General features: G+C 38.7%; 1 protein-coding gene across 3 annotated transcripts in view; it reads right to left on the reverse strand.

The window, feature by feature from the left end:
* Window positions 1-15,336, reverse strand: part of LOC110513022 (transient receptor potential cation channel subfamily M member 7) — a 92,599-nt gene that overhangs the window by 18,447 nt on the left and 58,816 nt on the right. For all 3 annotated transcript variants that reach the window (XM_036964068.1, XM_036964067.1, XM_036964066.1), the window contains exons 22-26: window positions 5,663-5,837; window positions 1,821-1,953; window positions 1,491-1,675; window positions 1,033-1,165; window positions 95-876 (exon numbers count right to left, since the gene is read on the reverse strand). In XM_036964068.1, coding sequence (XP_036819963.1) covers window positions 95-876; window positions 1,033-1,165; window positions 1,491-1,675; window positions 1,821-1,953; window positions 5,663-5,837 — 1,408 coding nt within the window. The remainder of the gene's footprint in view (window positions 1-94; window positions 877-1,032; window positions 1,166-1,490; window positions 1,676-1,820; window positions 1,954-5,662; window positions 5,838-15,336) is intronic.

Consider the following 15,336-nt stretch of genomic DNA (forward strand, 5'->3'; position numbering starts at 1 on the left):
GGGCGAGCAATGTCAGAAGTCTTGGACACAACAACAACAACAGTGGGGTACACACAGCTAGTGTCCTCGTCTTTCTCCTCACAGTTATACTTACCAACAAACGCACCAAATTCTACAGCAAAGGCAGAGGTGGAAGCAGAGGTTCTGTCTTTGTCTGGCCCAGCCAGGCTGAGTTCTGGGTGGCTGGAGACCGAGGGCTGGGAGGGGGTAGAGCTGACGTAGAAAGCAGCCCTAGCAGAGGGCACGCTGGGCAGGCTGGAGGGGCAGTCGGAGATGCCCACCTGCACTGGACGGGTCAGCTGCCACTGGGTGAAGGAGTGGCCGCGTAGCCGCAGCTCTGGAGGACTGACAGTAGGGGGCGCCGGAGCTGGGCAGAGGGAGAAGGCACTGTGACTAGCACTGCCACCCGTGGAGGATCCAGCCTCTATAGCAGCAGTAGCTTGGTGCCCCAGCCCAGCCCAGTCTCCTCTCCGCTCTGGGGGACTGAGCGTCAGTGGCGGGTTTGGGTCCACCCCACTCCCAAACAGAGAATCAGCCATGTTGCCCCCCACCACCACCCCGGACACCTGGGGGAAGGAGGAACCGAAGTAGGCGCCCACGCTGCGTTTTACCCCCTTGGATTGGGGGGTAGGGTCCTGGGGGGTGGGGGCCAGACTGGGGGCAAAGTTTTTGGACAGACTGAGCTCCCTGGTGATCTGGTTGTGGACCTTGCTGGCTTCAGAGGCCCTCTGGGCGGTCAGGGTCTTCAGGGTGTCCACGGTCAGAGCTGACAGGTCCTGAAGGTGGCCGATCTGAGAGTCCAGCGTGTGGAGGGAACGCTTGATGAAGTTCACTCTATTACCGACCTCCTTCAGCTGGATACACATGGTCTCAACCCTGAGGAGAGAAAGGAGAAACACATCTATGTTGCCACAGAGTTCAATATTCAATTAACCTCCTAATCCTCTTATGTTATATATACACTATAACTGTTACTGTCAGCGCAAGGGTCAAATAAAAACGGGGGTGAATGGTAACTAATGTAACAGTTACCTGTCTGATGTGAGGCGGATGCGCTCATCGCTCCCTGAGTGGAACTGGTCGTTTTTCTCATGGAAGTACGTCTCCACACACTGCTCCTCAAAGTCATGGAGCTTCTTCTGATCCTCCTCCGTTAGAAACAACTCTGGAGGGAGGAAGGTAGGGAAGGAAGGAAAGATGGGGAGATGGGAAGGGAGAGGATGAAGAGCTTTCTAGTTTCAACAAGGCATTTCACCTCTTTTACAGATCAACATAACTACTAGTACACATTTTTCACAAATAAGTTATTGTAGCTGCATATATTTTTACTGATAAACTAGAGATCCCAGAGACACCTATACATTTTATAGTCTGTTCATACACTACTGGTGTCCCCCAGATCTCAGTACTAGGGCCTCTCTTGTTCTCTCTGATCACCAAGTGGTTCTGTCATATCCGCATTTTAGAGCGATAAATGGTAGTTCCCGTACTTGGTCCGTAAGAGTGACTGTCCTTCTTCCTCTTGTGACAGATGCAGGAGAAGAAAGAGACTAGGTGGGAGAGGAGGATGAGGGGAGGAGGGAGGACTGGCTTCTCATGGTAGGCCATGACGAAATGATACCTCTGGTACTTCCATACCAGATTACTGATTGACATCACTTGGAGGTACACATTACTGAGGAGAAGAGAGAGATGGCAAAAATAGATATACACAGTGATGTAGAAAATTGGGGAAAAACATACTGTTATTAATGAATAATGAGAATAGTATTGGTCACAGAACAGCGCTCTGTGGAACACCATTGTGTGTGTAGTCTTACTTGAAGAAGGCGATGAGAAGGTTAACTATCAATATGTATTGGACAAAGAGGTAGACTGCTTGTAGGAAAGGAGTGATCCACACTGAAGTGGAGCACAGGGATTTCACATTCGTATCAGTATTATTGGCACACACTGTGGAGAGAGGGGACTGGGTCAGAGAAACACACACAGTGTTTCACACATCCCAACACAAATAACACACACATCCCAAACAACACACAGTGACAAGTGTAGATCATTCACACACACACACACACACACCTCTAAACTCCAAGCACTGGTTTTGTACAGCCAAATTAAGCCTTCTATTGTCTTTGTCTCTCCAGATTTTTTGTTTTTGTCTAGGAGTAAACATAATTTGGGTCAGTAAAACCAGCGACTACCATCTAATTTGTAGAATAACATTTCATTATACTGCACAGTATCTACTGCTACTGTATTCATTCTGCTCTATATATCAATAGCTAGTCTCTTCCCACAGCCGCTGTATCTCCCACACAACTGTGGTGGAGCTCCCTGAGTCTGATGAGCGAGACAGGTAGCTGCGACTACTATACAGTGAGGGAAAAAAGTATTTGATCCCCTGCTGATTTTGTATGTTTGCCCACTGACAAAGAAATTATCAGTCTATATTTTTAATGTTAGCTTTTTTTTGAACAGTGAGACAGAATAACAACAACAAAAATCCAGAAAAACGAATTGAATTTTTACCCCCCTTTTCTCCCCAATTTCATGGTGTCCAATTGTTAGTAGCTACTATCTTGTCTCATCGCTACAACTCCCGTACGGGCTCGGGAAAGACGAAGGTCGAAAGTAATGCGTCCTCCGATACACAACCCAACCAAGCCGCACTGCTTCTTAACACAGCGAGCATCCAACCCAGAAGCCAGCCGCACCAATGTGTCGGAGGAAACACCGTGCACCTGGCGACCTTGGTTAGCGCGCACTGCGCCCGGCCCGCCACAGGAGTCGCTGGTGCGCAATGAGACAAGGATATCCATACCGGCCTAACCCGGACGACGCTAGGACAATTGTGCGTCACCACACTGACCTCCCGGTCGCGATCGGTTGCGACAGAGAGCCTGGGCGCGAACCCAAGAGGCACAGAGCCCTTAACCACTGCACCACCCGGGAGGCCTGATTTGCATTTTAATGAGGGAAATAAGTATTTGACCCCTCTGCAAAACATGACTTAGTACTTGGTGGAAAACCCCTTGTTGGCAATCACAGAGGTCAGATGTGTCTTGTAGTTGGCCACCAGGTTTGCACACATCTCCGGAGGGATTTTGGCCCACTCCTCTTTGCAGATCTTCTCCAAGTCATTAAGGTTTTGAGGCTGACGTTTGGCAACACAAACCTTCAGCTCCCTCCACAGATTTTCTATGGGATTAAGGTCTGGAGACTGGCTAGGCCACTCCAGGACCTTAATGTGCTTCTTCTTGAGCCACTCCTTTGTTGCCTTGGCTGTGTGTTTTGGGTCATTGTCATGCTGGAATATCAATCCACGACACATTTTCAATGCCCTGGTTGAGGGAAAGAGGTTTTCACCCAAGATTTGACGGCACATGGCCCTGTCCATCGTCCCTTTGATGCGGTGAAGTTGTCCTGTCCCCTTAGCAGAAAAACACCCCCAAAGCATAATGTTTCCACCTCCATGTTTGACGGTGGGGATGGTGTTCTTGGGGTCATAGACAGCATTCCTCCTCCTCCTCCAAACACGGCGAGTTGAGTTGATGCCAAAGAGCTCCATTTTGGTCTCATCTGACCACAACACTTTCACCCAGTTGTCCTCTGAATCATTCAGATGTTCATTGGCAAACTTCAGACGGGCATGTATATGTGCTTTCTTGAGCAGGGGGACCTTGCGGGCGCTGCAGGATTTCAGTCCTTCATGGCGTAGCGTGTTACCAATTGTTTTCTTGATGACTATGGTCCCAGCTGCCTTGAGATCATTCACAAGATCCTCCCGTGTAGTTCTGGGCTGATTCCTCCGTTCCTTCCTTCCGTTCTCATGATCAATGCTACTCCACGAGGTGAGATCTTGCATGGAGCCCCAGGCCGAGGGAGATTGACAGTTCTTATGTGTTTCTTCCATTTGCAAATAATTGCACCAACTGTTGTCACCTTCTCACCAAGCTGCTTGGCGATGGTCTTGTAGCCCATTCCAGCCTTGTGTCGGTCTACAATCTTGTCCCTGACATCCTTGGAGAGCTCTTTGGTCTTGGCCATGGTTGAGAGTTTGGAATCTGATTGATTGATTGATTGATTGCTTCTGTGGACAGGTGTCTTTTATTCAGGTAACAAACTGAGATTAGGAGCACTCCCTACCATTAAAATTATAGACTGATCATTTCTTTGTCAGTGGGCAAATGTACAAAATCAGCAGGGGATCAAATACATTTTTCCCCTCACTGTATATTACACAATGTATCTTCCGTAAATATCATTACTCAATATCATAAACACACTATCTCAAATGTGCTCTATGCAGCAAGTCTGAATGTCACTTAGTCTCGCAATTATGTCAATAGGAGACTAAGTGAAAAGTTCCCTTAACTGGAAGTTAAGAATTATCCCCATGTGTACAACAATGTTTACTAAATGTTACAGGATGAGGCATTTGACGTTGGTTCCTACTTCACAGTAGGGCCGATTCAAAATACGTTTTTCCCCCCCAGAAATGGCTTCTTGAACATGTGAACTTTCATATGCCTTAAATACAAACTTGTATGGGATTGGTAAATATGAATAAAAATGTCAAATGTGCCTAGTTTAGCCAAGGAGAAAGCACTGAGCTATACTGGGAGAAAGACAGGATATTTCCTGGCTAGTCATGATTGGCTGAGATAATGGTTGGGTATGCCGAGATATGATCCCTGTTTGGTTTGTCATGTCACAGGCTTCTGGATATAACAGAATGGGCTCTTCTCTGGTAAATTCACTTCTGGATATAACAGAATGGGCTCTTCTCTGGTAAATTCACTTCTGGATATAACAGAATGGGCTCTTCTCTGGTAAATTCACTTCTGGATATAACAGAATGGGCTCTTCTCTGGTAAATTCACTTCTGGATATAACAGAATGGGCTCTTCTCTGGTAAATTCACTTCTGGATATAACAGAATGGGCTCTTCTCTGGTAAATTCACTTCTGGATATAACAGAATGGGCTCTTCTCTGGTAAATTCACAGATCATCTTTAAATCACAGATTTTTTGGAAAGATAAAACTATGGAAAACTGCAAAAGTGTTCCTACAGCTCTCAAAAACATTGCTGCCCTGAATTTAGCAGGGTTTAAGTAGAGAGACTACTTTCTGGAGGACAGTGCCATGCTGACTCCCATGTTTACTCAAACTACAGTGTAGGATACGCCATTTTGAAGCTCTGAGCCTGTACTTTAAGTCAATCACTTACATTTGACATGCCTCAAGATAAATCTGGACCCAATAATCTAAACTAAAGCCCTGATTGGTTAAAAGCTGCTGTTCTCTACCATTGCTGGCTATACCTTCCCTAACAGGGGCCGACTGGCTGTGTCCTCAATCAACTCCTAGCCCCTACCTCCTAAGGACTTGATTACTTATGAAAGAACTGGATAGGCATAGTAAAACATATGCATATCCAATCAAGGGTCTAGGGTCTCATTCTGTACTCTAAATCAAAATCATTTAAACACAGCGACTGTGTGAGGTGACTGTGTGGTGCGGTGCAGGACGCGTTGACTAGACCAAACCTGGGTTTTTGATTGATTTCCAGTGCTAATCAGCTTCTCATGCCGTGGTGAGAATCCTTAAGAAAACTCTTACCATCGTAGTCGTTTATACCAGGCTCGTCTTCCTTACCGTCAATTTCATACGCATACACTTCCCCGTACATCATCCAGTACGGCTGGAAGACCACATCTTTGAGCAGCGTCCAACTGGGCTCCTCATTTGGGTACAGGATGGCTTTCCGCGGCACGCCATAACTCAACAACACCACCGCCATGATCACCACAATATAAAACATATTGGCCACCTAGAGGAATAATATGACACACATGATCATAATATATACACATTACAGGATGGCTTTCTGGGGCATGCCATAACGCAACACCAGCGCCACCTAGAGGAATATATACATTGTCCTATACATTATCACAACAATACAAAACAGCCATCTGTATGAATAGAGACATTACCACCACTATATTAAGGGCATGTGCATGCAGTTAACCAGGTCTAAGTTCTGAGAATAAACGTTCAAGTTCCTGGGAAATACTGATAGAATTTCCGGACTCACAGCTACGGCGCCTCAGAATGAACAGAACTGGTGCTGGATCCCTGTAGTCTATCAAAACATGTTGTTGATAGTAGACATTACTGCCACTATGTAAAACATGTTGTTGATAGTAGACATTACTGCCACTATGTAAAACATGTTGATATATAGAGGTAACTGCCACTATGTAAAACATGTTGTTGATAGTAGACATTACTGCCACTATGTAAAACATGTTGATATATAGAGGTAACTGCCACTATGTTAAACATGTTGTTGATAGTAGACATTACTGCCACTATGTAAAACATGTTGTTGATAGTAGACATTACTGCCACTATGTAAAACATGTTGATATATAGAGGTAACTGCCACTATGTAAAACATGTTGTTGATAGTAGACATTACTGCCACTATGTAAAACATGTTGATATATAGAGGTAACTGCCACTATGTAAAACATGTTGTTGATAGTAGACATTACTGCCACTATGTAAAACATGTTGATATATAGAGGTAACTGCCACTATGTTAAACATGTTGTTGATAGTAGACATTACTGCCACTATGTAAAACATGTTGTTGATAGTAGACATTATTGCCACTATGTAAAACATGTTGATATATAGAGGTAACTGCCACTATGTAAAACATGTTGTTGATAGTAGACATTACTGCCGCTATGTAAAACATGTTGATATATAGAGGTAACTGCCACTATGTAAAACATGTTGATATATAGGTAACTGCCACTATGTAAAACATGATGATATATAGGAGGTAACTGCCACTATGTAAAACATGTTGATATATAGGAGGTAACTGCCACTATGTAAAACATGTTGTTATATAGAGGTAACTGCCACTATGTAAAACATGATATATAGGAGGTAACTGCCACTATGTAAAACATGTTGATATATAGAGGTAACTGCCACTATGTAAAACATGATATATAGGAGGTAACTGCCACTATGTAAAACATGTTGATATATAGGAGGTAACTGCCACTATGTTAAACATGTTGATATATAGAGGTAACTGCCACTATGTAAAACATGTTGATATATAGAGGTAACTGCCACTATGTAAAACATGATATATAGGAGGTAACTGCCACTATGTAAAACATGTTGATATATAGGAGGTAACTGCCACTATGTTAAACATGTTGATATATAGAGGTAACTGCCACTATGTAAAACATGTTGATATATAGTTAACTGCCACTATGTAAAACATGTTGATATATAGGTAACTGCCACTATGTAAAACATGTTGATATATAGGAGGTAACTGCCACTATGTTAAACATGTTGATATATAGAGGTAACTGCCACTATGTAAAACATGTTGTTATATATAGGTAACTGCCACTATGTAAAACATGTTGATATATAGGAGGTAACTGCCACTATGTAAAACATGTTGATATATAGGAGGTAACTGCCACTATGTTAAACATGTTGATATATAGAGGTAACTGCCACTATGTAAAACATGTTGTTATATATAGGTAACTGCCACTATGTAAAACATGTTGATATATAGGAGGTAACTGCCACTATGTAAAACATGTTGATATATAGGAGGTAACTGCCACTATGTAAAACATGTTGATATATAGGAGGTAACTGCCACTATGTAAAACATGTTGATATATAGGAGGTAACTGCCACTATGTAAAACATGTTGTTATATAGGAGGTAACTGCCACTATGTAAAACATGTTGTTATATAGGAGGTAACTGCCACTATGTAAAACATGTTGTTGATAGTAAACATTACTGCCACTATGTAAAACATGTTGATATATAGAGGTAACTGCCACTATGTAAAACATGTTGATATATAGGAGGTAACTGCCACTATGTAAAACATGTTGTTATATATAGGTAACTGCCACTATGTAAAACATGTTGATATATAGGAGGTAACTGCCACTATGTAAAACATGTTGATATATAGGAGGTAACTGCCACTATGTAAAACATGTTGATATATAGGAGGTAACTGCCACTATGTAAAACATGTTGATATATAGGAGGTAACTGCCACTATGTAAAACATGTTGTTATATAGGAGGTAACTGCCACTATGTAAAACATGTTGTTATATAGGAGGTAACTGCCACTATGTAAAACATGTTGTTGATAGTAAACATTACTGCCACTATGTAAAACATGTTGATATATAGAGGTAACTGCCACTATGTAAAACATGTTGTTATATAGGAGGTAACTGCCACTATGTAAAACATGTTGTTGATAGTAAACATTACTGCCACTATGTAAAACATGTTGATATATAGAGGTAACTGCCACTATGTAAAACATGTTGATATAGAGGTAACTGCCACTATGTAAAACATGTTGATATATAGAGGTAACTGCCACTATGTAAAACATGTTGTTATATATAGGTAACTGCCACTATGTAAAACATGTTGATATATAGGAGGTAACTGCCACTATGTAAAACATGTTGTTATATATAGGTAACTGCCACTATGTAAAACATGTTGATATATAGGAGGTAACTGCCACTATGTAAAACATGTTGATATATAGGAGGTAACTGCCACTATGTAAAACATGTTGATATATAGGAGGTAACTGCCACTATGTAAAACATGTTGTTATATAGGAGGTAACTGCCACTATGTAAAACATGTTGTTATATAGGAGGTAACTGCCACTATGTAAAACATGTTGTTGATAGTAAACATTACTGCCACTATGTAAAACATGTTGATATATAGGAGGTAACTGCCACTATGTAAAACATGTTGATATATAGAGGTAACTGCCACTATGTAAAACATGTTGATATAGAGGTAACTGCCACTATGTAAAACATGTTGTTGATAGTAAACATTACTGCCACTATGTAAAACATGTTGATATATAGAGGTAACTGCCACTATGTAAAACATGTTGTTGATAGTAAACATTACTGCCACTATGTAAAACATGTTGATATATAGGAGGTAACTGCCACTATGTAAAACATGTTGTTGATAGTAAACATTACTGCCACTATGTAAAACATGTTGATATATAGGAGGTAACTGCCACTATGTAAAACATGTTGATATATAGGAGGTAACTGCCACTATGTAAAACATGTTGATATATAGGAGGTAACTGCCACTATGTAAAACATGTTGATATATAGGAGGTAACTGCCACTATGTAAAACATGTTGTTATATAGGAGGTAACTGCCACTATGTAAAACATGTTGATATATAGGTAACTGCCACTATGTAAAACATGTTGATATATAGAGGTAACTGCCACTATGTAAAACATGTTGATATATAGAGGTAACTGCCACTATGTAAAACATGTTGATATATAGGTAACTGCCACTATGTAAAACATGTTGATATATAGAGGTAACTGCCACTATGTAAAACATGTTGATATATAGAGGTAACTGCCACTATGTAAAACATGTTGATATATAGAGGTAACTGCCACTATGTAAAACATGTTGATATATAGAGGTAACTGCCACTATGTAAAACATGTTGATATATAGAGGTAACTGCCACTATGTAAAACATGTTGTTATATATAGGTAACTGCCACTATGTAAAACATGTTGATATATAGGAGGTAACTGCCACTATGTAAAACATGTTGATATATAGGAGGTAACTGCCACTATGTAAAACATGTTGATATATATAGGTAACTGCCACTATGTAAAACATGTTGTTATATAGGAGGTAACTGCCACTATGTAAAACATGTTGTTGATAGTAAACATTACTGCCACTATGTAAAACATGTTGATATATAGAGGTAACTGCCACTATGTAAAACATGTTGATATATATAGGTAACTGCCACTATGTAAAACATGTTGATATATAGAGGTAACTGCCACTATGTAAAACATGTTGATATATAGAGGTAACTGCCACTATGTAAAACATGTTGATATATAGAGGTAACTGCCACTATGTAAAACATGTTGATATATAGGAGGTAACTGCCACTATGTAAAACATGTTGTTGATAGTAAACATTACTGCCACTATGTAAAACATGTTGATATATAGAGGTAACTGCCACTATGTAAAACATGTTGTTGATAGTAAACATTACTGCCACTATGTAAAACATGTTGATATATAGAGGTAACTGCCACTATGTAAAACATGTTGTTGATAGTAAACATTACTGCCACTATGTAAAACATGTTGATATATAGGAGGTAACTGCCACTATGTAAAACATGTTGATATATAGAGGTAACTGCCACTATGTAAAACATGTTGTTATATAGGAGGTAACTGCCACTATGTAAAACATGTTGTTATATATAGGTAACTGCCACTATGTAAAACATGTTGTTATATAGGAGGTAACTGCCACTATGTAAAACATGTTGTTGATAGTAAACATTACTGCCACTATGTAAAACATGTTGATATATAGGAGGTAACTGCCACTATGTAAAACATGTTGATATATAGGAGGTAACTGCCACTATGTAAAACATGTTGATATATAGGAGGTAACTGCCACTATGTAAAACATGTTGTTATATATAGGTAACTGCCACTATGTAAAACATGTTGATATATAAGAGGTAACTGCCACTATGTAAAACATGTTGTTATATAGGAGGTAACTGCCACTATGTAAAACATGTTGTTGATAGTAAACATTACTGCCACTATGTAAAACATGTTGATATATAGGAGGTAACTGCCACTATGTAAAACATGTTGATATATAGGAGGTAACTGCCACTATGCAAAACATGTTGATATATAGGTAACTGCCACTATGTAAAACATGTTGATATATAGAGGTAACTGCCACTATGTAAAACATTTTGATATATAGAGGTAACTGCCACTATGTAAAACATGTTGTTATATATAGGTAACTGCCACTATGTAAAACATGTTGTTATATATAGGTAACTGCCACTATGTAAAACATGTTGATATATAGGAGGTAACTGCCACTATGTAAAACATGTTGTTATATAGAGGTAACTGCCACTATGTAAAACATGTTGTTATATAGGAGGTAACTGCCACTATGTAAAACATGTTGTTGATAGTAGACATTACTGCCACTATGTAAAACATGTTGTTATATAGAGGTAACTGCCACTACGTAAAACATGTTGATATATAGAGGTAACTGCCACTATGTAAAACATGTTGATATATAGAGGTAACTGCCACTATGTAAAACATGTTGATATATAGGAGGTAACTGCCACTATGTAAAACATGTTGATATATATAGGTAACTGCCACTATGTAAAACATGTTGTTATATATAGGAGGTAACTGCCACTATGTTAAACATGTTGTTGATAGTAGACATTACTGCCACTATGTAAAACATGTTGATATATAGGAGGTAACTGCCACTATGTAAAACATGTTGATATATAGGAGGTAACTGCCACTATGCAAAACATGTTGATATATAGGTAACTGCCACTATGTAAAACATGTTGATATAGAGGTAACTGCCACTATGTAAAACATGTTGATATATATAGGTAACTGCCACTATGTAAAACATTTTGATATAGAGGTAACTGCCACTATGTAAAACATGTTGATATATATAGGTAACTGCCACTATGTAAAACATGTTGATATATATATATATATATAGGTAACTGCCACTATGTAAAACATTTTGATATATAGAGGTAACTGCCACTATGTAAAACATGTTGATATATAGGTAACTGCCACTATGTAAAACATGTTGTTATATAGAGGTAACTGCCACTATGTAAAACATGTTGTTATATATAGGTAACTGCCACTATGTAAAACATGTTGATATATAGGAGGTAACTGCCACTATGTAAAACATGTTGATATATAGGAGGTAACTGCCACTATGTAAAACATGTTGTTATATAGAGGTAACTGCCACTATGTAAAACATGTTGATATATAGAGGTAACTGCCACTATGTAAAACATGTTGATATATAGAGGTAACTGCCACTATGTAAAACATGTTGTTATATATAGGAGGTAACTGCCACTATGTAAAACATGTTGTTATATAGAGGTAACTGCCACTATGTAAAACATGTTGATATATAGAGGTAACTGCCACTATGTAAAACATGTTGATATATAGAGGTAACTGCCACTATGTAAAACATGTTGATATATAGGAGGTAACTGACACTATGTAAAACATGTTGATATATAGGAGGTAACTGCCACTATGTAAAACATGTTGTTATATATAGGTAACTGCCACTATGTAAAACATGTTGATATATAGGAGGTAACTGCCACTATGTAAAACATGTTGTTGATAGTAAACATTACTGCCACTATGTAAAACATGTTGATATATAGGAGGTAACTGCCACTATGTAAAACATGTTGTTGATAGTAGACATTACTGCCACTATGTAAAGCATGTTGATACATAGGAGGTAACTGCCACTATGTTAAACATGTTGTTGATAGTAAACATTACTGCCACTATGTTAAACATGTTGTTGATAGTAGACATTACTGCCACTATGTAAAACATGTTGATATATAGAGGTAACTGCCACTATGTAAAACATGTTGTTATATATAGGTAACTGCCACTATGTAAAACATGTTGATATATAGAGGTAACTGCCACTATGTAAAACATGTTGATATATAGAGGTAACTGCCACTATGTAAAACATGTTGATATTTCGGAGGTAACTGACACTATGTAAAACATGTTGATATATAGGAGGTAACTGCCACTATGTAAAACATGTTGTTATATATAGGTAACTGCCACTATGTAAAACATGTTGATATATAGGAGGTAACTGCCACTATGTAAAACATGTTGTTATATAGGAGGTAACTGCCACTATGTAAAACATGTTGTTGATAGTAGACATTACTGCCACTATGTAAAACATGTTGATATATAGGAGGTAACTGCCACTATGTTAAACATGTTGTTGATAGTAGACATTACTGCCACTATGTAAAAACATGTTGATATATAGGAGGTAACTGCCACTATGTTAAACATGTTGTTGATAGTAAACATTACTGCCACTATGTAAAACATGTTGATATATAGAGGTAACTGCCACTATGTAAAACATGTTGTTATATAGAGGTAACTGCCACTATATAAAACATGTTGATATATAGAGGTAACTGCCACTATGTAAAACATGTTGATATATAGAGGTAACTGCCACTATGTAAAACATGTTGATATATAGAGGTAACTGCCACTATGTAAAACATGTTGTTGATAGTAAACATTACTGCCACTATGTAAAACATGTTGATATATAGGAGGTAACTGCCACTATGTAAAACATGTTGTTATATAGGAGGTAACTGCCACTATGTAAAACATGTTGTTGATAGTAAACATTACTGCCACTATGTAAAACATGTTGTTGATAGTAAACATTACTGCCACTATGTAAAACATGTTGTTGATAGTAAACATTACTGCCACTATGTAAAACATGTTGATATATAGAGGTAACTGCCACTATGTAAAACATGTTGATATATATATAGGTAACTGCCACTATGTAAAACATGTTGATATATAGAGGTAACTGCCACTATGTAAAACATGTTGATATATAGAGGTAACTGCCACTATGTAAAACATGTTGATATATAGAGGTAACTGCCACTATGTAAAACATGTTGATATATATAGGTAACTGCCACTATGTAAAACATGTTGTTGATAGTAAACATTACTGCCACTATGTAAAACATGTTGATATATATAGGTAACTGCCACTATGTAAAACATGTTGTTGATAGTAAACATTACTGCCACTATGTAAAACATGTTGATATATATAGGTAACTGCCACTATGTAAAACATGTTGATATATAGGAGGTAACTGCCACTATGTAAAACATGTTGATATATATAGGTAACTGCCACTATGTAAAAATATGTTGTTATAGATAGGTAACTGCCACTATGTAAAACATGTTGTTGATAGTAAACATTACTGCCACTATGTAAAACATGTTGATATATATAGGTAACTGCCACTATGTAAAACATGTTGTTATATAGGAGGTAACTGCCACTATGTAAAACATGTTGATATATAGAGGTAACTGCCACTATGTAAAACATGTTGTTGATAGTAAACATTACTGCCACTATGTAAAACATGTTGATATATAGGAGGTAACTGCCACTATGTAAAACATGTTGATATATAGAGGTAACTGCCAAATTAAAAGGAAACACTTGGGTAAATGAGGGATACAAAGTATATTGAAAGCAGGTGCTCCCACACAGGTGTGGTTCCTGAGTTAATTAAGCTATTAACATCCAAATAAAAATGCCCAGTTGCCAATTAGGGGTCTCAAAGGAGCATAGGGGGGGTTTAAAGGGTGTGTCTCAGTCACCAGATCTCAACCCAATTGAACATTAATGTGAGATTCTGGAACGGCACCTGAGTCAATGTTTTCCATCAACAAAACACCATTCTAGCTCCAACAGGACAGTAAAATCTAGAAATACAATACAGACACACCCCCCCCCCCCCCCCAAAAAAAAAAAAAAATCAGAAGGAGCAATATCAGAGTCCGGAAAATAAACAACTCCTCCCACTTCCCTCCTACCCTGGAGGGGAACCTGCCACCTATTGGTCACCACACACCTCATTCAATGTAATCAACCAGATCATGTCCACATGAGAGGCGGGGCTACCCCTTTAAAAACACCCCCACCTGCACTCATTAGCCTCTTTCAAACCAAACTAGCATGGAACCCTAGAGATGTGCTATTGACTGAAAACCATCTGATCAACCGTCACACATTACCTAAATAAAGTATTTAGTCAACCACCAATTGTGCAAGTTCTCCCACTTAAAAAGATGAGAGAGGCCTGTAATTTTCATCATAGGTACACTTCAACTATGACAGACAAAATTAGGAGAAAAAAATCCAGAAAATCTCACTGTAGGATTTTTAATGAATGTATTTGCAAATTATGGTGGAAAATAAGTATTTGGTCAATAACAAAAGTTTCTCTCAATACTTTGTTATATACCCTTTGTTGGCAATGACAGAGGTCAAACGTTTTCTGTAAGTCTTCGCAAGGTTTTCACACACTGTTGCTGGTATTTTGGCCCATTCCTCCATGCAGATCTCCTCTAGAGCAGTGATGTTTTGGGGCTGTTGCTGGGCAACACGGACTTTCAACTCCCTCCAAAGATTTTCTATGGGGTTGAGATCTGGAGA

Source organism: Oncorhynchus mykiss, chromosome 26 (genome assembly GCF_013265735.2).
Source record: "Oncorhynchus mykiss isolate Arlee chromosome 26, USDA_OmykA_1.1, whole genome shotgun sequence".
Taxonomy (NCBI): Eukaryota; Metazoa; Chordata; class Actinopteri; order Salmoniformes; family Salmonidae; genus Oncorhynchus; species Oncorhynchus mykiss.